General features: G+C 42.4%; 3 protein-coding genes across 3 annotated transcripts in view; 2 read left to right on the forward strand and 1 right to left on the reverse strand.

Moving 5' to 3' along the window:
• Window positions 1-14,549, reverse strand: part of C9H4orf17 (chromosome 9 C4orf17 homolog) — a 164,441-nt gene extending 149,892 nt beyond the window's left edge. The window contains exon 1 of the mRNA XM_033160464.1: window positions 14,500-14,549. The gene's annotated coding sequence lies outside the window, so the exon portion shown is untranslated. The remainder of the gene's footprint in view (window positions 1-14,499) is intronic.
• On the forward strand, window positions 779-13,782 carry LOC117053014 (all-trans-retinol dehydrogenase [NAD(+)] ADH4-like). The gene is made up of 4 exons (XM_033160474.1): window positions 779-1,198; window positions 9,780-9,921; window positions 12,888-13,026; window positions 13,385-13,782. Exons 1-4 carry the CDS (start codon window positions 1,181-1,183, stop codon window positions 13,407-13,409), a joined length of 324 nt encoding a protein of 107 aa, XP_033016365.1. The 5' UTR covers window positions 779-1,180; the 3' UTR covers window positions 13,410-13,782.
• A 3,746-nt stretch (window positions 14,550-18,295) lies between the features above and the next one.
• Window positions 18,296-26,542, forward strand: LOC117053002 (alcohol dehydrogenase class-3). Its single transcript, XM_033160449.1, has 9 exons — window positions 18,296-18,427; window positions 20,531-20,632; window positions 21,015-21,156; window positions 21,411-21,498; window positions 22,072-22,291; window positions 23,715-23,975; window positions 24,542-24,677; window positions 25,547-25,685; window positions 26,180-26,542. The coding sequence occupies exons 1-9, from the start codon at window positions 18,311-18,313 to the stop codon at window positions 26,211-26,213; spliced, it is 1,239 nt and encodes a 412-aa protein (XP_033016340.1). The 5' UTR covers window positions 18,296-18,310; the 3' UTR covers window positions 26,214-26,542.
• Window positions 26,543-26,826: the final 284 nt, after the last annotated feature.

Below are 26,826 nucleotides of genomic sequence, written 5' to 3' on the forward strand. Positions count from 1 at the left end.
GCAGATCAGTGTCGGCTCCTGAATTACATGCTAAACTTGGGGGGGGGGGAGTCTCCCACCCCCACCCCACTGCTGGAGGGAATGGAGAACCTATGACCCTCCAGATGCTGTTAGACTTCAACTCCGATCATTCCTTGACAGGATGCGTGGCAAGTGGTAAGGGAGCTATATTTCAACATCTGGAGCTCCACAAGTTCCCCATCCCTGTTTTCAAATATGCGCTTGGTTACCTAAGTAACAGTACAATCCTATGATACTATGAATGAGGTCAGTGGGACTTACTCCCATGTAAGCATGCATCAAATTGTAGACAAAAACCATTTGGCTTAAAATGAACTCCATGGGGCCAATTAATCATGTCATTCTACCCCTTGCAAACTTTGGAGTCAAGAATTTAGTGTGATCACTCTTTCTTGGCTGCTATTTTGGAAGCAGAAAAACTATTCAATTAAAACAGATGTGTAAGAGGATTTTTTAAGAACAATTTGTTTTACATTTTTTTCTGGTTAAAACTCAGATATAGGCTACTTCTTTCTTAATACTGCTGTGCTTAACATTGCTGTGAGTAAGCAAGAAACTTAATCTTAAAAGGCAAAATCAGTGATGATCAGCTGATCTAACTGATGAATATGTTCTCCAAGTCAGTCTCAAATAGGCTTGCTACTCAGGTAAGTAGTTCTGAGTGCATTACAATTATAAGCAAAGGGTAGCAGTGAGGTTCATATTACGGTGACTTTATTTTTAGCACAGTTCTCACACACCCCACTCTCACTTCCAGAGTAAAGAGCTGGTATCATTGTCACCATTAATTTTGCTTAAAGCCTCTAGAGTTGTTTGCACTGACACGCTACTGAACATTATATATTTGCATGTGCTGAAAGTCTACGTATAAGAGGAAAAGAATGTTGGCTGCATGGATACAAATAAAATATAAAGTAATAATTGCGGAAACGGGTTGAGGACAGAGAAGTTAAAAACAACAACACCTCCCCTGGTAGGAAGGAAGAGGGAGCAGGTGGTAAGGGTAAAGTGAGGGAGTGGCAGAAGAGGAATTCCAGCTGATATTTAGGCCACATATCTTTCCTCCAAAGACACAGATTCTACAACCTGCTTCCTTCACAGAGCCACTGACCCCAAAGGATCTCAGCTGAATTCTTCTTGAGCTCCCCAGGAACAAAGTATGAGCACTGCTGGCAAAGTAAGAAACTGGGGTGCACACTGGCAGCCATGCTGGTTCATGCTGTCTTCCCCTTTTAGTACTGTCTTCCCCCTCTAGTGCTGGACAGGGTGGTTATGGGACCCTCCAGATAACTTGTTCATTGAGAATTCACTCTGATTTGCTTGCACAAAGCTTCTGCAAATGTTAGATTACATCCAGTCTTTATTATGATTCATTCCGATTTGTTTGCATGGAAATTATATGGCAACAGTGGAAGATTTAGGGGAGCACAACTGGCTTGGTTGTACTGGGCATGAAGCCTCGGGAGTGCCTCAGGGGACAACGCAACTATTATTTAGAATGGAGCGTGAGAGGACTGGGTTGCCAGATTTTGATGTCACACAGGGCACCACTGAAATTTGAGAACCCCAGGGTCCACCACTGATGACAATGTGCATTTGTCTCACATTCACCCTGATTTGCTCTCATTAGTCATTCATCCCAGTGATGCAGTCAGAAAAGATGTGAACACCCCTTGATGATTTTTGGATAGCAACCATTGCTGGCTTGACCTCCCATGATTGTCCTTAATAAAGAGAAGTGTCAGCTCAGAGGTGCTTTCATGGCTAGTATTTTTCACAGGCATGCAGAACAACGAGACAGAGACAGAGATAGAGATACAGACAGACAGACAGACAGAGTGTTTAAATGTTATTTTCTTTTTTTTTCTTTTTTTAAATAGAGTTTATTAAGTTTTTCAAAGCACACAATAGAAAAATACACAACAACATAACTACACTACAAAAAGAGAAACATACAAAACAAAACAGATAAAGATAAAAACAATCAAAAAACAATACAATGCAAAAAGGACAAAAACAAAATTTTCTAATTTTTATATCCTTATTTCTAATCTTGTTATAGGACTTCCCCCATTCCCTTATCTGCGTACTTAATAAATCTACTTTAGCAGTTTCTTAACCAGTGTAATTCACAATCATAATAATGCTTATTGGTTAAAACCTTTCTTATCTCTATCTCTAATTCTTGAATATAACACATCAATAACAACATCTTGTTTAATATTACATTATCTTCTGCTCCTATTCACTCTTTCCTTCTTATATCCTAATATCTAACATTATGTAGCTAATGCCTATATTTCAGCTGCTTTCACTCAAACATCCAGTCTTTCACGATATTTCAAATAATCCTTAAATTTCTTCCAGTCTTCTTGCACCACCTCCTCCCTCTGGTCACGAAGCTTCCCGGTCAGCTCTGCGAGTTCCATAAAGTCTATTGTCTTCATTTGCCATTCCTCTACAGTCGGTAACTCCTCACTCTTCCAGTATTTCGCGATTAAGATTCTTGCGGCCGTTGTGGCATACATAAAGAACACTTTATCTTTTCTATGTATCTCATGGTTGGAGATGCCCAATAGGAAGGCCTCTGGACTTTTAGAAAATGTGTATTTAAACACTCTTTTCAACTCATTGTATATCTTCTCCCAGAAGTCCTTAACCTTTGGGCACGTCCACCACATGTGATAGAAGGTACCTTCTACTTTCCTACATTTCCAACATTCATTACTCAATCCATGGTACATCTTGGCTAATTTAACTGGTGTCAAATACCATCTGTAAATCATCTTCATCATATTTTCTTTTAACAAATTACATGCAGTAAATTTTATACCTTCCCTCCACAATCTTTCCCAATCTGAGAACAAAATGTTATGTCCCACATCCTTTGCCCAATCAATCATTGCGGATTTTACCAGTTCATCTTTCGTATACCACTCCAACAACAAATTATACATCCTGGAGAGATTTTTGGAGTTTGTGTCCAAAAGTTCTGTTTCCAACTTAGATTTTTCTACCTGAAAGCCAACTTTCTTATCTATTTTAAAGACTTCATTTACTTGATAATATTGCAACCAATCGTACACCCCTTCCTTTACTTGGTCATAGCTTTTTAACTTAAAGCTTTGACCTTCTTGTTGTAGTATATCTGCATATTTCAACCATTTCGCAGGCATGTTGGGTCTTTTATGGGCCTTCGCCTCCACTGGCGAAATCCAGTTGGGGGTCTTTCTCTCCAATAAGTCTTTATTACGAGACCAAACCTGATACAAGGCATTTCTAATTATATGATTTTTAAAAGCCTTATGAGCCTTTACTTTGTCATACCACAGGTATGCGTGCCATCCAAACACATTGTCATGTCCTTCCAAGTCCAACAAATCTGTGTTTTCCAACTTAAACCAATCCTTTAGCCAACAAAAGGCAGCTGCTTCAAAATACAACCGCAAGTCCGGTAGGGAAAAACCACCTCTCTCTTTAGAGTCAATAAGAATCTTGTATTTAATTCTCGGTTTTTTCCCTTGCCAAATAAATTTCGATAGATCCTTTTGCCATTTCCTAAAACAGTCTAACTTATCTATAATGGGTATCACTTGAAATAGGAACAACATCCTTGGTAATACATTCATTTTGATGGCCGCTATTCTGCCCATAAGGGACAACTTTAACCTAGTCCATGTTTCCAAGTCCTTTTTTATCTCCTGCCATAGTTTTTCATAATTGTCCTTGAACAGGTTTATGTTTTTTGGAGTCAGGTTGACCCCTAAATATTTAACCTTTTTAACAAAGTTCAGTCCAGTGAGGTCTTGTAATCTTTGAGTCTGCGATGGTGACATATTTTTTGTCAACACTTTAGTTTTGGCTTTATTCAATTTAAATCCTGCTACTCTTCCAAAGTTTTCAATTGTCTCCAACACTCTGGTCACACTGCTTTCTGGTTCTTGTAGAGATAACACCAAATCATCGGCAAAGGCTTTAAGTTTATACTCCTTTTCTCCCACCCTTATTCCTTTTATCGTATTGTCCAATCTAATCATATTCAAAAGAACTTCCAGGACCGTGATAAATAGCAGTGGGGAGACCGGGCACCCCTGTCTCGTTCCTTTTTCAATTCTAATCTCTTTCGATATTACACTGTTGATTATAATTTTAGCCTTTTGTTCTGTATAAATAGCATTAATGCCATTTAGAAATCTTTGACCAACTCCCATCTTTTCCAAGTTTTTCTTCATAAAACACCAAGAAATATTATCAAAGGCCTTCTCTGCATCAATGAAAATAAGTAGAGCATCTGTATTTATCTTTTTTTCAAGTCTTTCCAATATATCCACAATATTTCTTGTATTACTACTGATATGTCTTCCAGGTAAAAAACCTGCTTGATCCTTGTGGATATAATCTTTCAATACTCCTTTCAGTCTAGAGGCCATAACATTTGCAAATATTTTATAGTCCACATTTAAGAGTGAGATTGGTCGATAACTTTTCATTAGTGTACCATCTGAATCTGGTTTTAAAATTAGTGTAATATACGCCTCCTTCCATGAGTCGGGTGCCCTGTCTCCTTCCAATATTCCATTGCAAACATCTTTCAAAGGCTGAATCAACCAATCCTTTAACACTTTGTAATATTTTGCTGTAAGTCCATCAGGTCCTGGGGCCTTTCCAATCTGCATATTACTAATTGCCTCTTCCAATTCGAAAGTCGATATCGGGTGGTTGAGTATTTTTGCTTTTTCTTCTGGGACTCTTTGCAATCCATTTTTGTCCAAAAATTGCACAATATCTTTCTCTTCCACATTATCTTTTTTATATAGAAGTTTAAAGAATTTTTGGAAACATTTTCTGATCTCTTCTGGATTCTCTATTGTTTTGTCATTAATCTTCAAACTGGTGATGGTATTCAATTTCTGTCTCTTTTTCAACTGCCAAGCCAGCAATTTTCCACACTTATTTGCTGAATCAAATGTTCTTTGTTTCATCAATTTAATTTTCCATTCAATTTCCTGATTTAAAATCTTAGAGTATTGGGACTGCAACATTTTTATTTCTTTCTGAATAAGTTGATTTTTCGGGTATCCTCTCAGCTTCTTCTCTTTTTCTTTTAATTGTTGCAGAATTCTTTCCTTTTCCAAATTTTGTTGTTTCTTTTTATTTGCTTTTTCCCTTATGAGGAACCCTCTCATAACTGCTTTACTGGCGTCCCATGCTATTCTTTTCTCCACATCTGTATTTAAATTTAATTGGAAATATTCTCTCATCTTTTTAGCTGCTTCTTCTGCTAGCTTGGTATCTCTTAATAATGCATCATCCATTCTCCACCGAAATGAATCCTTGGAATAGATTTTAAAGTCCACCTGTACTGCATTGTGGTCAGAGCACGTCTTAGGACAAATTTCTGCCTTTTGGATTTTAGGTACCAGACTTCTAGAAGCCCAGACATAATCTAGCCTCGACCATGACTTCTGCGGTTCAGAGAAATAAGTTGCTTCCTTTTCTGTTGGGTTTTTCAGCCTCCATGTATCAATCAAGTCCAAATTCTCAATCATTCTGAAAAAAGTTTTTGGCAATTTGCCTTCATTTGTAATCTTAGATCTCTGAGATCTATCCATCATTGTAGAGACCGCTCCATTGAAGTCTCCCAAACAAATTAAATTGTAATCCAAATAGTCCATCAGCAGATCATGTATTTTTTTGTAGAAATCTGATTTTCCTTCATTTGGTGCATAGAGTCCCAGTATTAAGATTTTTTCGCCTTGTACTGTAATTTCTATTGCGGTGAATCTTCCTTCTTCATCTTTGAATAGGTGCCTTGGATTGTATTTCTCTTTTGCATAAATTACAACTCCTCTTTTCTTGACCTTATCAGACGATATAAATTCTTGGCCTAGTTTCTTATTCTGGAGAATCCTTCTATGGTGCCGGACAACATGGGTCTCCTGTAAGCAAATTATGTCTAGCTTTTTCTTCTCTAATATATGATATATTCTGTGTCTTTTCGGCCTCTGGTTCATGCCGTGGACATTCCACGTTAGTACTTTCAACGCCATTTTATTCCTTCGATCCTCCTTTCGCTCCTTCCTCTTCTTCTTCTTCTTCTTCTTCTCCCTCTTCTTCACTGTTCTCTCCTTCTCCTGATGATGGTTTTCCCGGAGGTGGGAAGTCCAATTTACGCAACCTTGCTGGATCAAGAGAAGATCCTACAAAATCCGCACAGTGTTTGTCCAGGAATTTCTTCTTGTCCTCAGATGATCTAATTCTTACTCTTCTCTCTTTGTATCTGAAAGTCAGACCCTCTGGGAATTCCCAGCTGAAAGAGATTTTTCTAGCTCTTAATTCTGTAGTTAAATCGTAGTAGGGGAATCTCCTGTCCAAAAAGTAACGTGGGATATCTTTAAAGATAATTATTGGTCTCTGCTGGATCACCAAATTGTTCTTGTAGTGGAAGTCAAGAATCTGGTCTCTTTGAATTCTGTTCTGGAAAACCACCATACAATCATTCACTGCTTTCTTATTCTTCTTTCCTTTCGTTCCAAACCTGTATGCTTTCACTATAGATGTTTGTAGATCCGACTCTTCCAGCTCCCAGAATCCCGAAAATTCTTTAATTAAAAAGTCTTTCAAACTTTCTTGCTCGAATTCGGGGACCCCTCTCAATCTTATGTTAGTCTCTTTTTCCTTCAACTGCAGAAAGGCCAAAGACTCTTGTAAATCTCTCTGCTGTGTCTTAATTTTCTGAATCTCTTCTGGTTCCAAATTTTCAACTTTAGTCTCCACTTTTTTAATTTTTTCTCTAACGTCTTTAGCTTCCTTTTTAAGTGTATCAACCTCTTTTCCAATTCTAGTAATTTCAATTTTGTTCTGAGTCACTGTCTTCTCAACAGAAGCAATTGCTGCTTGCAAAGAGTCAGATGATTTTTTAATGTCGCTTTGTAGTTCCTCTCTGGTCCCTTTAAGTTCTTCTCTTGTTTCTTTAAGTTCACTATGCACTGATTGCAAACTGGCACTTAATTTCTGAATAGCAGATAGCATTTGCTCCTCAAAAGGTTTTGAAGCCGACCCTTTTCTCTGTTTTTCTTCATCACCTTTTTTGGATCTTATCCTAGAAGAGACAGATCCAGATGTAGGTGTTGTTTCCTGGGTTTGCATTCTTCTGCTGTACTTTACTGGCAACTTATTAAAAGCTTACTGCTATCCTGCAGAAAGCTGTATTTTTCAAGGTCACCACAAGATATACAAAGTAGCCAGTCTCAAAACAATCTTGCTGCAAACACCAGGTGGCCGGTAGACCAAACATACAGTGCCAGAGAACAGTGAACAGAACAGTCACAGCAGTTTTCAAAGTAAAAGTCCCAATGCCTCCGGCTCCAATAAGTCTTTTTCAAAGTTTTAAAACTCCCCCAAACTTCACTCCAAAGTCAAGAAAAGTATCTTAACAGAAACCTCACCAAGGCATTTCAGTCAAGTAAGCAGTGTATCCAGGAAAAGCGCATCAAAGAAGTAGCAAAATGTAACAGTCTCCAGTTGAAAGCAGAAATGAAACAAGTTTAAACAAAATAACGCAGCCCGCTAACCGACCCGGTCTCCGTATCCAGAGGGTGTAGCGGTGTCTTCTTAGCCTTTTTATAAATCCAACTATTCACGTTTTAAGTCAGTCAACCAATTAATTCCGTTAATAGTCGTTAATAGTCGTGAGAGCAGCTTAAAATGTCTTTTAAAGATCAAAGAAAAGTCCGCGGCACAGCTTCATTAACTCTGCTTCCGCCTTGCCGCTGTCAAAGGGAAACGGACTCCCTGCTTTTACGCTTCCCTCCGCAAGCCAAATTTCCGACAAATTCTTCAATTTAAATCCAATTAGTTCAGTACTTACAGAGTTTCTTAGTTTCAATCAGTTTTCGGAAGAATGGGGCGCTCTTTTTAAAACCCAGCAGATCCCGCTGCTTCGTCAACTTCGGCCAGCAATGGCTTCTTCAGCACCGCGCCGGAGCCCAGCTCGCCCAATCCTCCTCCTTACGGGGGTAGATCGGGAGCTGGGACGACGCGTCTGGTGCCCGCAAGAACCCTGTCCACAGGACTCCCCTCCTGTGGCTTTACGGGGGCCGTGGCGCAGTCACGGGCTCCCCAAAAAAACACCGAAGTTGACCGGAACGTTAGCTCCCGTCTGCATGAGCCGGCGCCGCCACCGGAAGTCGTTTAAATGTTATTTTCACAGAGAACAGTCCTCTGTCAGAAGGGTTGTTAGATGTCAGGCTCTCTTTGAAGGAGTCCTATGTTCAAATAGCTGACCAATCCAAACCTATTTTAAAGATAAAGAACCCGAAGGAAGCAGAACTGGGGTTTTGAACTTGCCCATCAACACTTACCATCACCTGGGCTGCTAGGATGAAATATATTTCTCTTTATAGCATAGCAACTATTTCTAAATTAGCATGCATGTACCCATATAAATCAGCATATGCAAATTGGTGACCTGTTTTTGGGTGATGCACTTCTGCTTTCTGGGTGAAATTTCCTTTCCCTCATTTTGGAGGAAGGGCATGTTATAAATCAAATCAAATAATAGTAATATGTAGGCAGCTACCCTGTTCACATCTGGATATCATCTGATTGTTGTGTATTTTGTAATACAGCTAAGAGTGGATTGATATGGCGTTGGCAATTCACACACAGGAGAAATCAATCCACGTCCAGCTAGTTCATGGGATGTGTCCAACGTAACAATGGGAATAGGAGTCAGCCAACATAATTTTGGCAAGTGCTAAAAACTAGATTGGATGTGGGTGGCACTGTGGGTTAAACCACAGAGCCTAGGGCTTGCTGATCAGAAGGTTGGGGGTTCGAATCCCCGCAACGGGGTGAGCTCCCATTGCTTGGTCCCAGCTCCTGCCCACCTGGCAGTTCGAAAGCACATCAAAGTGCAAGTAGATAAATAGGTACCGCTCCGGCGGGAAGGTAAACGGCGTATCCATGCGCTGCTCTGGTTCGCCAGAAGCGGCTTAGTCATGCTGGCCACATGACCTGGAAGCTGTACGCCAGCTCCCTCAGCCATTAACGCGAGATGAGCGCCGCAACCCCAGAGTCGGACATGACTGGACCTAATGGTCAGGGGTCCCTTTACCTTTACCTAAAAACTAGATTTGGATTGGATTTGCACCCAGCATGTTCTTCTGAAGTCCCAACATATATAAGATATTTCACATGGCTAATTTTCAAAAATGTACGAGTTTCCCCCTCAAATGAGACTGAAGGCCAGCCTAGGCATACCTAGCAGGCAGCTACATATTTTGTTTTTCTATAGCTAATTACAGGGACGAGAGAGCTTGAATCCTGCAGTGAAGGCAACACATTGGAAGGGGAAGCTTATCTCTTTTCTCTCTTGCCTAGAATGGAATGGAGATTGGACTCCTCTCCAACAACTAGGAACCTTAGGGGGGGATGTCTCCAGTTGATACCACTGTGGTGGTGGTGGGGAGGTGCCTGCTACATATTTAAGCACATGTCAAGACTGGCCCTCAAAGTATCTTGCAGTAAAAACCATTCAATTGCTTACCCATAAAACTAATGGGGAGGGAGATAGATAGATAGATAGATAGATAGATAGATAGATAGATAGATAGATAGATAGATAGATATTGGAGGATGAATATTGGAAAAGACAGTAGTGAACATGGAAGTCTATGAAGGAGAATGAATGTGAATCTGCATCACCACCACCATCTCGTTAGGTTATCAACTTGTGTTTTATGTCTTTCTTTCAGATTATTGCCACCGGGGTGTGCCGCACAGATGATCATGCCATGAGTCCAAGTTTTAAAGAGGGACTTTTCCCTGTCATACTAGGCCACGAGGGAGCTGGAATTGTAGAGAGCATTGGTCCAGGTGTGACTAGATTTAAACCAGGTACTGATACATTATAAATTGCCCTTGGTGCCATTGGCCCATTTCTCTTTTTAAGATGCTCAACTGCCTGAGAGGTGGTGGTAATAATAATTTTGTTGTTGTTCAGTCGTTCAGTCGTGTCCGACTCTTCGTGACCCCATGGACCAGAGCCCGCCAGGCACCCCTATCCTCCACTACCTCCCGCAGTTTGGCCAAACTCATGCCAGTCACTTCGAGAACACTGTCCAACCATCTCATCCTCTGTCGTCCCCTTCTCCTTGTGCCCTCCATCTTTCCCAACATCAGGGTCTTCTCCAGGGAGTCTTCTCTTCTCATGAGGTGGCCAAAGTATTGGAGCCTCAACTTCAGGATCTGCCCTTCCAGTGAGCACTCAGGGCTGATTTCCTTAAGGATGGATATGTTTGATCTTTTTGCAGTCCATGGGACTTTCAAGAGTCTCCTCCAGCACCGTAATTCAAAAGCATCAATTCTTCGGCGATCAGCCTTCTTTATGGCCCAGTTCTCACTTCCATACATTACTACTGGGAAAACCATAGCTTTAACTATATGGACCTTTGTCGGCAAGGTGATGTCTTTGCTTTTTAAGATGCTGTCTAGGTTTGTCATTGCTTTTCTCCCAAGAAGCAGGCGTCTTCTAATTTCGTGACTGCTGCCACCATCTGCAGTGATCATGGAGCCCAAGAAAGTAAAATCTCTCACTGCCTCCATTTCTTCCCCTTCTGTTTGCCAGGAGGTGATGGGACCAGTGGCCATGATCTTAGTTTTTTTGATGTTGAGCTTCAGACCATATTTTGCACTCTCCTCTTTCACCCTCATTAAAAGGTTCTTTAATTCCTCCTCACATTCTGCCATCAAGGTTGTGTCATCAGCATATCTGAGGTTGTTGATATTTCTTCCGGCAATCTTAATTCCGGCTTTGGATTCATCCACTCCAGCCTTTTGCATGATGAATTCTGCATATAAGTTAAATAAGCAGGGAGACAATATACAGCCTTGTCATACTCCTTTCCCAATTTTGAACCAATGTTGTTCCATATCCAGTTCTAACTGTAGCTTCTTGTCCCACATAAAGATTTCTCAGGAGACAAATGAGGTGATCCGGCACTCCCATTACTTTAAGAACTTGCCATAGTTTGCTGTGGTCGACACAGTCAAATGCTTTTGCGTAGTCAATGAAGCAGAAGTAGATGTTTTTCTGGAACTCTCTAGCTTTCTCCATAATCCAGCGCATGTTCGCAATTTGGTCTCTGGTTCCTCTGCCTCTTCGAAATCCAGCTTGCACTTCTGGAAGTTCTCGGTCCACATACTGCTTAAGCCTGCCTTGTAGAATTTTAAGCATAACCTTGCTAGCGTGTGAAATGAACGCAATTGTGCGGTAGTTGGAGCATTCTTTGGCACTGTCCTTCTTTGGGATTGGGATGTAGACTGATCTTCTCCAGTCCTCTGGCTACTGCTGCATTTTCCAAACTTGCTGGCATATTGAGTGTAGCACCTTAACAGCATCATCCTTTAAAATTTTAAATAATTCAGCTGGAATATCATCACTTCCACTGGCCTTGTCATTAGCAGTGCTTTCTAAGGCCCATTTGACTTCACTGTCCAGGATGTCTGGCTCAAGGTCAGCAACCACACTACTTAGGGTGTACGAGGCCTCCATATCTTTCTGGTATAATTCTCTTCAGTTCCTGTTTGCCTGTTCAGCCTCTCCTATACTGAACATGTTCCTTAAACATGCCCACTTTTCTTTGGATACTAGAACTGGACACAGGCCCTTCTGTCTGTTCTGAACAGAGGAGAGGTGCAAACAGCTTCTCTCTGTGAGCAAATGTAGTGGTGAAGTAGGTTCCTTTGTCCCCATTGACGGGGGAATATTCCCTCACCATTGTGTGGCCCTGTGTCATTTTTCTGCTCTTTTGATGTGGCATTCATTATGTCAGACCCTCACAGGAGTCATTTTGTGATGCACCACACTCCACAACATGCATTTTGTAAGTGGTGCCCTCGTAACTTTCACCCGATCCCAAATCTTCCTACTGGCCCAGAAAGGTTGGTGACCCCTGACTTAAGAGAATGAAGTCAGAAGAGTGGCATATCAATGGCACATTCTCAGAGTGTGCAAGTTTTCTTCTCAATGGCTTTTAAAGATCTTTGGAAAGTAAAAGAATTATCTCAGATTACATAAACTCTCATTGGGGCACTAGAGATTTCTTAAGCAAAGGAGACACTAAATAGAAAGGCAACAAGACTTGTATTAAATAGAAAGTTAATGGGGAATGGGGCCACACAGATTTTAGTTACTGTCCCACCACCGTACTAGAAAATGCCTTAGTCCCAGTATTTTCTACTACTCATTCAATTGTTTTGCAGATTTTATGGCAGCCAGAGCAATTAGTACAAAATAGTTGTGATTTATTGTCAATTGCTCAAATGTTCCCAAATCTGGATGAAATTTCTTCTTGAGCCAACCTCAAAAAACATAACAGCTGGAATGTTTTTATTGAATTGCCTCCCATTTCTGGAATCAAAATATCTGGTGGAAGTTAAATGGAACAGCCTGTTCCATTTTTGAGATTAAATTAAAACCTGTTTCGACATCATTCTAGAGTGCGGGCCCATGTGCAATGTGCCACAGGAGCTGGGAAAGTGGGTGGTGAAACAGGAGGAAAAACTGGCACAACATTCAAGCATTCAGATCATCCATGCAGTTGGGGGGGGGGGCAGTTCATGATGACTTGCTTTTTAAAAATTGTTCATTGTGATTTGTTTGCAGGGAGGTCAGATGAGCTTGATCCCACACTTTTCTGTGCATTTCCCTATCGTTTTCCTTACACAATAAGTCTGGTCTTTGGGGAAAACAAGTTTGTTGTACGATATCTCCCAGTCTACATGTCAGCTTGCAAACATAGTGTCATATAAAAAAAAATCAGGAATTCAGTTTTGAATCTGTTTCTTTTTCACCCTCACAGGCTGGAAGGGTGTGGATTCTGTACCAAAGCTGGTGTTGGATTACATGGCAGGGAAATTCAACCTGGATGCACTTGTATCTTACACTTTGCCTTTTGATAAAATCAACGAAGCATTTGATCTTATGCATCAAGGGAAAAGGTAAGGCATTACAACAAACCCGAAACTCTTGGGGCAATTTCACACACACGTGTGTCACCCTCTCTCTATTTCCTATAGTCACACTCATAAGTGTTTTTGCGTATTTAGCGAAAACAGCACCACAGACACATAAGGAATCAGCAGTCTTGTGGGGAGGACTCTATGCCCTCTTCAGTTGGGCATATAAAGGATGGGGCTGTTGGGGACTGAACCTGCAAACCAACTGCTCTACCCACTAAACCCCTGGTGTGCAAGCAGGCTGTGTCACCAGAAATAGGCCAGTAACGGATGCTTAGCATAGTCCCTTCTGCTAATGAACACATACATTTCCCCCTTTTGCTCTTTACCTGTTTTGCAGTAACCGAACTGTTTTGGTGTATTAAGAACCCAGTACAAACGCCGGAGGACTAGAAGCCCAACAAAATGTGATCCTTATTCAAATCTGCCCCACTGACTTCTGATTAATGTATCCCCTTGGACATTGTTTGCAAAAAGCATTTCTTTGTGATACGTGAGCATAGAATTCAACATCTCTAAGCCATAGCTGTAATATTTTAGAGCAACTTTTTTAGTTCCTGTAGTACTGTCACAGCACTATTAAAACTGAAAATTCCTGTTGTGTCGTGTCACTCATGGATTAATATCTACATATGAATATTGTGTTGGCGCATCACATATCTAAATGTGTAGGGTCACTTGTGTACAAAATCACTTTTCTGTTAAAGCTATCGTGTGAAAACAATAGATTTAAATAGATTTAATATGATGTCACAATAAAACATTTGCAATATGTTCCTCGCTTCAATGTGATGGCATTTTGTGTATTTTTTTTTCCACAGTACAACTTCTAAACTCCTCTCAGTATAACCAAACCAGCTTCTGACATCCCTACCCAACTGATTCCCAAACTGTTGCTGTCTTGTTTGCAACAAACAGCTGAGCAAAATTTGGCCCCCGTCAAGGGGTAAAAAGGACCAGCTGGCATGGCCAACAATCAGGGGTGATGGGAATTGTAGACTAGCAGCATATGGGAGGCATAGGTTTAAATATGAAGTGAACACCCAGTGCTTAAGACTCATTCCTCATTACAAATATATTGGAAGTCATTAGTATTATATTCTTCCAAGGTAAAGGCTATCAGAGGCTCCTCACTGAGAAGAACAGCAGTGGTAGACACATTTAATTGCTCACCGCTATTGCTCTACCCTTCCAAGGTCTGCTGTTGGCATCCATCTGTCTCAGGAGACAATGGAAGAGTGGGATGGGTAGAGCTAGTTCCCCAGGAGAGTTGTGGACACCCTAGCACACCCCCCATAATTTTTTGCAATTTTCAGAGTTTATATGTTAGTTGCAAAGAGTTTCTCAGCAGACAACACAAAACACAGAAAGGTTTTCTAAACATAGGAAGCCTAAAAGCTGTAACACTGCAGTGATTGAAATATAATTTATCTAGAATGTTATAGTGCCACCTACCGTTAACTTTTTCTTCTTATGGATTTTGAAGCTCAATATTTCATCCTGAAAATGAAAATCAAGAACTTGATTTTATAATTATTTTAACACTAGCAGATGTCAGAGAAATAACTAAGTAAACTGATATTATAATTTATGGTAATTTTATCCCATTTTAAAACTTTCATAGCACAGGACATGTTCTCATACCCAAGCTTAATTAACAGCCAACTGCATTTTGGTTCTATATTCTGAATTTTTAAGTCTTCATCAGAATTTTTTATTTTGTTTTGACTATGGCAGACCAACACGGCTACCTACCTGTAAATGAAGATTTAGGTTAGCTCTTCTCCCCCCCCCTTTTTTTTGTAAAAGCCTCTGGGTATTTAATAGGCACACAAAAAACACAAATCCAACCGGAGCATCCTTTCCTGACAAAAGAAAAGTGATCAGAAAAACTGCAGAGTTGAATTTCTAAATTACATGAGGCTGTTAAAGGTGGAATAACGCTGCCTGGGGAAAGGTGGCAACTTTAAAAAGATGGAATGACATAGTAATTCACGTGAATAATATTGTTACTCCAATCTCCAACCAGCAAGAGGTTTTGTGGTGGTAGCTCATTTTCTTGGAATGAAGATCACTGGAGATAGTGTCTTTGTGATATATGGTTTTACTTACAAACAAAGGCAGTTTGAGCATAAGATGGAAGGGTTCACAACATTAATACATTAACATAACTTGCTCCTCCATTAGGTTTTTAGCCCCGCAATGCCATAGTTTTGGATTGATTCAGCACAGAGAGCAAGTCAGGTAAACCTCTCTGTCTCTTCCTAACCCACTTCAAGACAAGACAGGTACAGGACTATTGCTATCCTATGCACACCAATGATATCCCTTTCAACCAGAGGATGAGGAAAGATTCTAACCCTTTTAACCCACCTTCTGGAAGTATTGCTATTACAGTGGTACCTCTGGTTAAGAACTTAATTCGTTCCGGAGGTCTGTTCTTAACCTGAAACTGTTCTTAACCTGAGGTACCACTTTAGCTAATGGGGCCTCCTGCTGCCGCCGTGCCACCGCTGCACGATTTCTGTTCTCATCCTGAAGTAAAGTTCTTAACCCGAGGTATGACTTCTGGGTTAGCGGAGTCTGTAACCTGAAGCGTTTGCAACCTAAAGCGTTTGTAACCCGAGGTACCACTGTAGTAGTTTCTGTGGGAACCATCACCTATATTTTTTAGTCATGCAAAGAGATACTACAAACTTGGTTTGCAGCCATTAACTCCACAGATACTGGTTTCACCCTTTAGCAGTCTCTCTTTCTAAAGAATCCAGTTTTACGGATATAAAACTACTGGCTGAGAGGAAATTCCAAAAGTGACAATCAAGCTACCTCAACCACCACAATCCTATAACAATACACTTTTGGCCTTTGGGAAGTTCTATGCCAAAATAATATTTCTCCTAAAGTTGAGGCATGGTTCATTAAGTGGGAATATGACTTCTATAACTAGGCAGAGTGTAGCATTTGGGGCCAACGTGAACACCTAGCTGCCTTGGGAGGATTTACTACCGATACCTGCTTTAACCATTTCCTCAAGCAGCACCAGACAGCTGGGTCTCTAGCCTACATTTTAATTTCCCACACTGCTTCAGATTAGGTACTGTTCTTCTGGGACTAACCACCAGGAGCAGCTATAGGGAGCCTGCTCCACTCCCACCCACTCCAAAAACCACCAGTGTCTAACTGTGAGTTGCCTTGGTGAGAGCTGGAAGGAAAGACAGATTCAGGCCTCATCCATCAGCAAGGCACTAAGGGCTGCTGGGTTGTGTAGGTGTCACTTTGTATATACACAGGTTTAGGTATCTCTGCTTCCTTAATATTCCGCCAACTACAATTCACTCAGTTTATTTTATTTATTTATTTATGTTTATTTATTTATTAAAAAATAAACAAGCTAAAATAAACAAAAACAATCAAAACAAATGTTGGAAATGTCAAAAAGAAAAAGGATCCTTCTATCATATGTGGTGGGTATGCCCAGAAATTGTAAAATACTGGAACATGGTGCATGAAGAACTGAAAAAAATATTTAAGATCAATATTAATAAGACCCCAGAAGCATATTTACTAGGGATATTAAATGAGGAGATACCGAAGGATAAAACCACTGTCTATTTATACGCCACGGCCGCGGCAAGAACAGTGCTGGCAAGAGATTGGAAAGAGAAACTTGTACCCTCCCGGGAAGAATGGCTCTGTAAAGTATGTGAATATTTAGAACTGGCAAAATTAACAGATAAAGTAAGAGGTAAACCCAGAAGTTTAGTTAAAAATGAGTGGGAATGTTTGAACGAATACCTTAAAAAACAAGGATCAAAATCGACAATCTGGTTAAGTTTAGAGTGAAAGAAATTTGTGAAGAAAGGAAAGAAAGTAGGAAGATTTATTTTGAATTAAAATTAAGAAAGATGAAAGATAGGAAAAAGATTTAAAACAGACGGAAGGATGAATCTGAAGCAAAGTACTGTATGGAAGGTGGAAGTCACTGTATAGACTATTTGTATAGATTATTTGTGTAGAACTGCAGCAATGCAGGGAGGAATATAGGAAAGGAAAAAAGTTGAATAATGTGTAATTAGAATTAACTACTGTTTTTTGTTTCCTCTGCTTGTGTCTCTCTTGCATTGGAAGAAGCTACTTACGTGACTATACACTTAGTCTTACCCTTTGTTTTCTTCTCTTTTTCCTTTATTTTTTTTTCCTTTCTCCTTTTCAACTTTTTGTGGTTTCTATTTTTGTTGTTTTTGTTTTTGTTTGTTTGTTTGTTTTTTATCTTTTGCGGTTGTTGTTATTCCTTTGTATTTGTATCTACGAAAGGTTTTTAAATTTGTTGTGAAATTGTTAAATCTAAATAAAGTTGATTTTTTTTTCTTAAAAAAAAAAACTACAATTCACTCAGGATGCTTTCAAAACAACCTAGTAGCTGGTATAGTAAGCTTAGGAGTGAGATGAACACCAACACTGGACAGGATGAACTTTAAACAAAGATTGTTGGTGTCTTAAAGGGGACATTATGTACATAAAGGAATAGTGGTATTTAACTGGAACCTTGAAGATGTTTGTTGACAGTTTCTGAAGACTTAAGAAATGCAGTTGCTTACAACAGCCTCCAAGTCGTTATTTTTTACCTCAGACCAAATTCTCGACACATCCCAGCACAGCCAAATACTCCAATGGCTACTGGGGACAAATCTGTCCAGCTACTGGGGACAAATCTGCCTCTGAATCTAAACTGACTGTTCAGACAGTTTAGCCAATTTCAAAATCCTGCTTGTGTGTCCCATGGATGAGTTGTGTCAGTTGACGAGCAAGATAGAAACAAGAATTGTGACGGGAAAGACCAAAATGAGGTCTAAAATCTTAATAACCACAAAATGACAATAACCTTGCAGCCCTGATAGCTCGAGTCGGTAGAGAGCATGAGACTCTTCACCTCAGGGTCTTGGGGTTAAAGTTCCACGGTGGGGAAAAGATTCCTGCATTGCTGGGGAGTTGGGGGACTAGTTGAACCTTGTGGTCGTCCTTTCACCTTTGTGGTCCCTTCCAACTCTACCCTTTCTGTGATCCTTCCTAAACGTTTGCTCGAGCCCCACAGATTTCTGCAGGACTTCCCCCCCTCCTCCTAAGTAGCCGCGCTTGCAATTCCAGCCTCCTGAAGCGGAATTCATCCTGAACAAGCATCCTTCGACAGAGGGCACTGCAATCCGCACCGCGTAAGAAGACGAGCGAGACGAGAGAGCAGCGCCCGCCTTCCTCGGCCCGCCCCTTTATGGAGGGCGGCTCTCGAAGGAGCGCGCATGCCCCCAAGTCGCTCGGCAGCTGCTTCGCGGACGCCAAGAAAGGGGCACTTGCAGGCGGCGGAGCAGCGCGGCTGATGGCGAGCCGGGTAAGTTGGCGGCGCGCGGGAGCCGTCGAACATTCCCCGGGAAAGCAGCGCGGGCGCCTTTCCCCTCCTGCAGCTGCAAAGGAAACGGGAGGCGACGCGGCACCGCGAAAGAGCCCGCCGCTGCTCTTTCCCTTGCAGGCCGAGCGTGCTTCCTCGTCTGCGCTCGGTGGGGCTCCCTCCCAGGGAAACGCGCAGGATTGCAAGCCCACGTCTGAACTTGGAAAGCTTCCGAGTCGGGGTCAATTCAGGGGTCTCGAGGCGCGTTCTCGTTCTTCGTCTGCTCTGCCATTCAGCGCGGGCGGGCGCCAGCAAGGGCTTACCCGATGCACGCTTTCCAACGACGGCGCCCTGCTTGCAAACGAGATCCGTCGAGTTCTGTGGGGAGCCCTCGGGTGGCCTTTCCGCGACCGTTTGCAACGGGCGCCCTTTGCGTTTTCGTTGCTTCCGACAGGGCGCCGGCAGAAAGGCACCAGCTTGGAGGTCGCGCCCCCGTGCGCACTCTACTCGGAAGGAAGGTCCACATAAGTCAATGGCCCTTGCTCTCGGGGGTAAACATGCAGAGGTGCGCCCCAGGGAAATTCGTCAAGATGGGACAAAAACGCAGGGTAAAGCGACTGGCACAGATTAACCGCTAGGGCTCCAGCGGCGGCCCATGCCAGCGTCCGGATTCCTTTAGCCTACATAAATTTAAAAAACCTAAAGTTTGCGTTGCTCTTACGCTACACATGTCATATAATACACCAGATTCTAACTAGTACAGTACCTGCTATAAAAACTTCATTTTGACTGTTATTTCCAAAACTCTTTTATGCAGAACGTGTAAATCATTTACTAATGCCTTTTCCATATTTCACTCTTAAACTTGAAATTCCCTAACTGAATGGATATAAAGTGGAAATTGAAGATTGCAAATATTTTACTTGGCATATGATCTTTGTGAACTTTGCTCTGTGAGAAACTAACCAGTTTTAGGGCTGGTTAAACTTTCTGTGACTGGTCCCTTGGCATACACACACATTAACCTTATTTTAAGCAGGAACACTATTGCTACAGTTTTTACTTACTTTTTCTATTACAAAAGTGTACAATATGGACATAAAACATCCATGGCAGTAGTGTTTGTGCTTAATAAGAGGTTGTCACTGAAAGAATGAACAAGTTGTATAACAAGTTCATTTTCTCTTCTTGAACTCTTAATTGGTCAGCGATGCAGCATGAGCACGGGTCAAATAGCATGCGTTTCTTTTCAGTGACACTGGGAGTTTTGTTTATCTGTCGCTATTTTGCATAGAGGATTTGGGCACACCAATAATAGGAGCCATTATCAGTTTTATCTTTACATTTTTAGTAAGAAATGCTTAGAATTGGATTGCATTATAAAAATTATATTAAGAAAAACCAATAGGTTGCCTCATAATACTTGCCCAGTATGTAGTTGCCATCTGCTGTAGGTGATAAAATGTACCAACCACTTCCATTTATAGCAAACAGGATTACATTCAATAATCGCCATCTCTAAGTTACATGGAAATGATTTCTGTCGGGTTAGTAACTTGATGTAGTTTTCACTAATTGTTCAAAACATATTGAGGAGGTAGACCTTCTCATCACTGCTGTTTGCCTGGGTATTTGCAGGAATTTTCCCTGGGATGGGCGAGAGAAACAAGGTAAAACATAGAGGGCCTGTTGCTTCATGGAAATGAGAGGAACAGTGCCTGTATATTTTGCCTCATCTCTCAGGTTCTACAGATGCTAGAATTGTTTGGCCTTTCATAGACTGTGGCTTTTTCTCTCGCATTTTAAAACGGCTTTTATTTTCATGTGAGACACCGAGATAACTTTTTTAGCCGCAGGGCAGCCTGTAAATGATGCAAGTAAACAAATAGGGTGCCCCCACCATCACCAATACCAACACACAAGCAGCTCTTTGAGATGTTTGACAATCTGTTAACCAGCAAAGGTCCAGTTTGAGCTCCCCCAGTTCAGATAGGGTGTCGTCTCTGAAGCGTCTGTAGTGTGTGACTTCAGCCTTTAAGGAAGGAAGCTCATTATACAAGCTTGCTGTGCAATGTCATATGGCACTCTTTTCTATTTCTTATTTAGGTTATCAAATGCAAGGCAGCTGTTGCCTGGGAAGCAGGTAAACCACTGTCCATTGAGGAGGTGGAAGTTGCACCACCTAAAGCTCATGAAGTTCGTATCAAGGTAATGAAATAGTTGCTACATTGCTTGTCCTAAACCAGGCATGGCCAAACTTGGCCCTCCAGATGTTTAGGGACTACAACTCCCATCGTCCCTAGCTAACAGGACCAGTGGTCAGGGATGATGGGAATAGTAGTCCCAAAACACCAGGAGGGCCAAGTTTGGCCATGCCTGCCCTAAACCATTAAGGACTAGGATATTTGACCCAGAGTTCGCCACTGTAGGGTGGCTGAGGGGGAAAGTACAGATGCAAGACCCACACTGCTATTTTGCATGAAGTCCGTCTGCCTCCTCTCCCTCAGCTGCCCTACAGCTCCAGTGCCCTGAAAACACAATGCCTGTCGAATAACCTGCTGAATCTGATTGTTCTTCATGACTTTTGTAGATCGTTGCCACTGCTGTTTGTCACACGGATGCCTATACTCTAAGTGGTGCTGACCCTGAAGGGAGTTTTCCTGTTATCCTGGGCCATGAAGGAGCAGGGATTGTGGAGAGTGTTGGGGAAGGAGTGACCAAATTCAAACCAGGTAAGGGGATTCTGCTTAAGATGCAAGGACACTAATGCCCATCCTAGTTCGGCCAACCCTTCAGCAGAAATATTTCAATTGCTTTGCATCTGAAGTTGCCTTGGAACAATTCGGGAGCACAAAACATGCCACTTGTATAAAATTATTAGTATGTCATGCTCTAATGGAACATCTAGTATTAACACACTGTGCCTTTTATCAGTTAACAGTGTTGGAAACATATTTTTTTTTTATGAACTCTTTGTTTTTTCCAGGAGACACAGTAATCCCTTTGTACATCCCGCAATGTGGAGAATGCAAGTTTTGTTTAAACCCCAAAACTAATCTCTGCCAGAAAATAAGGTTGGTCCTCTTCTCCCCTGCTTTCCCCACCCCCATCTTTCCCTTTGTCATACAGAGCACGGACTTCACTGCCAGGGGTTCACAAATGCGGCAGCCAGATGGCCAAAAGCACACCCTAATCTCTATGCGATCGCCAGCTCCCAGTTGCCCAGAACAAAGTGCAAATTATTTAAGCTTCGCAAATTCTTTCCAAATTCTTTGAGCTTTGCAGAGAGCTTGCATTCTGGAGAAGTCTCTTGCTTTGTGTAGCATGACAGAGACTGTATCCCTTCCCCAACTTTTCTGGCACATAGGCAGAAACGTAATAAGGTGTAGCAGATCTCCCCAACCACACCCACCTGCTTTTCATGTGATGCCACAAGTGGCATTGGAAAGACCTGGCTGAGCCAAAAGAGTCTGCAGGCACCATAAAGCAGCAGCAATCAGCACCCTAAAGTGAAACTATATTCTGGTTGGCTTAATAAAGGTATGGCCCCAATATGATTATTTTTCCCCCCCTGGTGGGCCTGTTGCTTTTTGCTGTGACCATACGTGCTCTCTAAACAACACGTCTGTTCTGATTTTATTCTGCAGAGTCACCCAAGGAAAAGGAGTGATGCCCGATGGTACCAGTAGGTTCACGTGTAAAGGAAAACAGGTTCTCCACTTCATGGGGACAAGCACTTTCTCGGAGTACACCGTTGTTGCAGACATTTCCCTGGCGAAAATAGATGCTTCTGCTCCCTTGGACAAAGTCTGCTTGCTGGGATGTGGGGTTTCTACAGGCTATGGAGCAGCCTTGAACACTGCAAAGGTTGGGGTCCCTGACACTCCCCGTTGATTTTTTTTCTGGCTCTTGAGCACAGAGTAGCGTTATGTATCTAAAGCCATACAATCCACACATAACAGAGAAAATATAGTACGGAAAGTTACAGCCCTCCGCCCCCCCATCCCCGAGCTGTGGCTCTACATCCCTGTCCTGAAAGTGAGAAGCACAGCTTGTTCAAACAGGAGTGGGGTGTGCAAGCACTGCCTTTCACCTCCATGCCATTGCTTCTTCTGCCACTCCTTGCAGCGCAAACAGTTTTAGGGTAGGTGCTCATAAAACAAATTAAGAGGCAGAGCCTTCCCTTAAACCTAATTTGCCCACCACCCCCTTGGGAGACTTTATTGGGGAGGAAAAGGCTTTTGGCCCTCATCTGCTCACTTGCACCAGTTTGGCAGAGACCACTGTTAGTAACATTTGCTTGCGATTGTGAGTTGGGTCTGATCAGCTGACCACTAGGGCTTGCAAAGCACTGTGCACAGGGCAGTTAATCGGCTGTGCCAGCATGCCCCCTTTCTGCCCTTACTTGCCCCACATCTGACAGCTGGTGGGTATAGAATCATGGAAAGGACCACGAGGGTCATCTAATCCAACAGGAACGTTTTGCCCAATGTGGGGCTCGAACCCACCACCCTGGGATTAAGTATGGCTTGGTGAAAAAGACTTTGCATGCTAATTAAGCCTGTGGGGCTGGAGATCCCCCAACCAGTGAGTTAGAAGAGCCAGTGTCATGGACTGGCAGAGCTCAGAAGAGTGTGTGGCACAGGCAGGGGGCTAGGGGAAGGACCCAGGAGAGCGGACCAGTGATTTATGGGGTTTGGCGCAGTCCACAAGGCAGGAGCCAGGGGGAGTTGGGGAGTCAGGACAGTTCAAGGCGAAGGCAGGCGTGTGGGAAGAAGGTACAGCTCAGGTGAAGGACAAGTCAGTAGACTCCCAACCTTCTCCCAACCTGCTGTCCCCTAGAACCATGAGGGGCTTGAAAAGGGAAGAGCAGAAGTGACTTCCATGCAGGAGAAGTCTCAGGTTGTGGGCACGCAATGCGTTAAGAGGAGGGTATCTAAGCTGGAGGAGAGGCCCCACTGTTGCTGCAGCTGCTCCATAGGGCTCAGACCTGTGGACTGCTGCTTAGAGGCTACAAGTGTGTGAGTATTTGTATCCAGAGCACTGGGGAAGCTGCTGTATTTCTGTAGCCAATAAACAGTTAACTATCAGACGTGTCTTCCTACTGAGATGGGCAGCGACAGCAAGCAATGATTTTTACTAGTTCAAAGTAGGATGGCTGTTAATTCTAAGAGCTGACTAACAGCTCAACAAGCCATTTGCAAGAGCCTGTTTTATGGCAGCAGATAGAGCTGTTATTTTTTTCGGTGTTAAGAACTGTTCTCCTTCAAGTGAGTTTTCTTTCTTTCAGGTGGAGCCTGGCTCTACTTGTGCTGTCTTTGGCTTGGGTGGAGTTGGGCTAGCAGTAATCATGGGCTGCAAGGTGGCAGGTGCATCCCGGATCATTGGGATTGACCTCAACAAGGACAAATTTGCAAAAGCCAAGGAATTTGGGGCCACAGAGTGCATCAGCCCCAAGGACTTCGAGAAGCCCATTCAGGAGGTCCTGGTGGAGTTGACGGATGGAGGAGTAGATTACTCATTTGAGTGCATCGGTAACGTTGGCGTCATGGTAAGTGTGTCTGTCCATAGGTAGCACCCTAGGGTGAGCGGAGCCTGAAAATGGCCGGGGGGGGGGGGGGCATGGATGGGAGCCATGGTATAATGAAAGCCATCAGAAATGCCTGGTGAAGGCCTGTTTCATCTAGTCAGACCAGCATCCATCAATGCCATCTCCAGAACTGGGAAGCCTTTGCCAGTACTCTGTGCTGGTCTGCAGCAATGAAGGTTGCATTTAGATGCCATAGCCAATATCCATAGCCAGTTCTGGATTTGCATCTCTTAAAATTTGCAACTGGTGATCACTTGAGCAGCCTACCAATCATTCCTTCTAAATATACTGTTTCCTGGAGCATCTCTTTGAACATTAGAAGTTGCCTTATCCAAAGTCAGACCACTGGTCCATCAAGCTCTGCATTGTTTACCTTGGCAGCAGCTCTTTCTCATCTGCTACCTAAAGATGCTAGGATTGAACCTGGGATTGTCTGCATGTGCTGCGCTACTGAACTATGCTTCTCTTCCACCCATCCATTTCTTTTGTTTGTATCACTTGCTCCTCTTCTCTTTCATGTCCTACAGAGAGCAGCCTTAGAAGCATGCCACAAAGGTTGGGGAGTGAGTGTCATAGTTGGTGTTGCTGCTTCCGGTCAAGAAATTGCCACCCGTCCATTCCAGCTAGTCACTGGACGAACATGGAAAGGGACTGCCTTTGGAGGTATAACTTTGCTGGGGTGCTGATGAACCTGTCTTACATAGGGCAGTCACAATATGTTCTTGTGCATGTGTGCATTTCTGCACAGGAAATGGATAACTGTTAATGAATCCCATGAACCTTAAAAGGCTAGCAAACTTGTGGCATAACCCTTCCATGTATACATCAGGACATTAAGAGAGGCCATCAGAATTGCAAGAGACATGTGTTCCAGTCTTATACTCCAATCCAAAACAGGATATTCAGTTTCTAAAAGCACACATTGCACTTGCCCAATACATTCCTAAGTATCTTCTGGATGATTATCTTCATTAGTAAAGGGTATCTTTAAGTTATACATACAGTTGTACCTTGGTTTTCGAAGAGCTTCGTTCACGAACAGCTTGGAACTCAAATGTTGCAAACCCGGAAGTAGGTGTTCTGGTTTGCAAACTTTGCCTTGAAAGCTGAATGTCTGGTTCTTACATTGAGAGCATTCCTCTGTCTGCTGCGATTTTAACGCAAGTAGCTTGTTGCTGCCCTGCAACTTTCAGGTAGTCAGTTCAGCACCATAGGGTGCTGAACCTGTGCTCTTCCAGATTTTGCTGCACTGCAACTCCAGTCTTTCTTGACCATTGGCCATGCCAGCAACATCTGGAAGGCTCCAGGTTTCTTACTGCTGCTGCAGCCACATTACAAATGCAGTAATACAGCTTGCCAAGGATAGCCCAGAGACAATGCTCCCTTTCTAGCTTAGAGAGAAATGAGTTTTCTTTCAGGCTTGCATCATTAAGATTTCCTTGTCTGGCACAGATACTACTGTTGAAATGCTGCTTCATCCACCTTGCTGTGTCACATCACATTTGGTACACAATAATTTCATTTTCTAACAGGTTGGAAGAGTGTAGAGAGCGTTCCGAAGCTGGTAGCAGAATACATGTCCAAAAAGATAAAAGTGGATGAATTTGTGACTCACACTTTACCGTTTAACAAAATTAATGAGGCTTTTGAACTCATGCATGCTGGAAAGAGGTAGGTACTGCCTGCTGTTTGTCAACAAGTTTACTTTTTATATATTGTGTGCTGGGACAGATTTTAGAAGGACAGCATCACTGACAGCACAATCCCATACATGTCTACTCAAAAGTTGCCTTTTAGTTACCTATATTGTATGTTTTGGGACAGAAGGGTGCATATTTATTGTAAAAGCAACGATTGAGAAAGATTTCTCTTTTTCCTTGGTAAGTTTCTCTCTTCCTTTATCTGCCAACATATAGTAGTCTTCTTTTCCTCAAAAACAACCCTGTGATGTTTTGTTGTAGCGGCTGCCCCAGTGCCCCCATGATAATCAGGAGTGAATAGTCTCTCCTACTCAAAGCCTTGCCCATAGGATCTGTGTGACCAATGGTGGCTCCATGTTGCAGAAGGCTGCATGATACCGTACCAGTTTTCTTAAATAAGATCAAATCAAGTTTGACAGTACAAATCAAATTCATGATCTGAGCTCTTTGCTTTCACTCTTGCAGCATCCGAAGTGTCCTGAAGTTTCAAGAAGCCTGAAAAAAAACTTCCACCGCAGTTCAACTCGGTGCAACAGTAATTCAGGATGCGTTAGTCAAAAATGATGATTTAGGGAAAGCTGTTCCAGTTAGAAGCATCACCTGCACTTGACAACGTGAACAAAACGCTGATCTTAGACACAGCTAATATTCCTTCATCTCTTACTGTACCACTAAGTGCCAGAAATCTCTGCAGTTAAAGTTTGTTGACTGCTGTTAGACTGAACTCAAGTACAATCAGTGTCTTTTTGTTCTAAAATATCATGCAATTGGGAGGTTTTAACCTGAGTAGAAGAATCATGATTAAAACCTTTTTCCTACATAGGCATACAGCTGCGTTGTCCCCTTTTCTTAAATGAATCCGGGTTATGGGATGCAAGTTTGGAGGGTGTTACTTCACACCTGGACTGAATCAGTGGAGAGCGGGAAAGGCACGCTACCAAAAAAAAAAAAAATCTACACTCTTGTTGCAGGTCAGGACATGTCAAGGGTCTTAGATGAAACAGATCAGCTTTTGCCAGCTTACAAAAGCTAGTGTTTGCAGGTCTGTGGCTAAGATGCTTTCTAACTCGGGGCCAAATGGGTTATGCAATGGGCCAGGTGCACCCCTTCCC

This window comes from Lacerta agilis, chromosome 9 (assembly GCF_009819535.1).
Source record: "Lacerta agilis isolate rLacAgi1 chromosome 9, rLacAgi1.pri, whole genome shotgun sequence".
Classification (NCBI taxonomy): Eukaryota; Metazoa; Chordata; class Lepidosauria; order Squamata; family Lacertidae; genus Lacerta; species Lacerta agilis.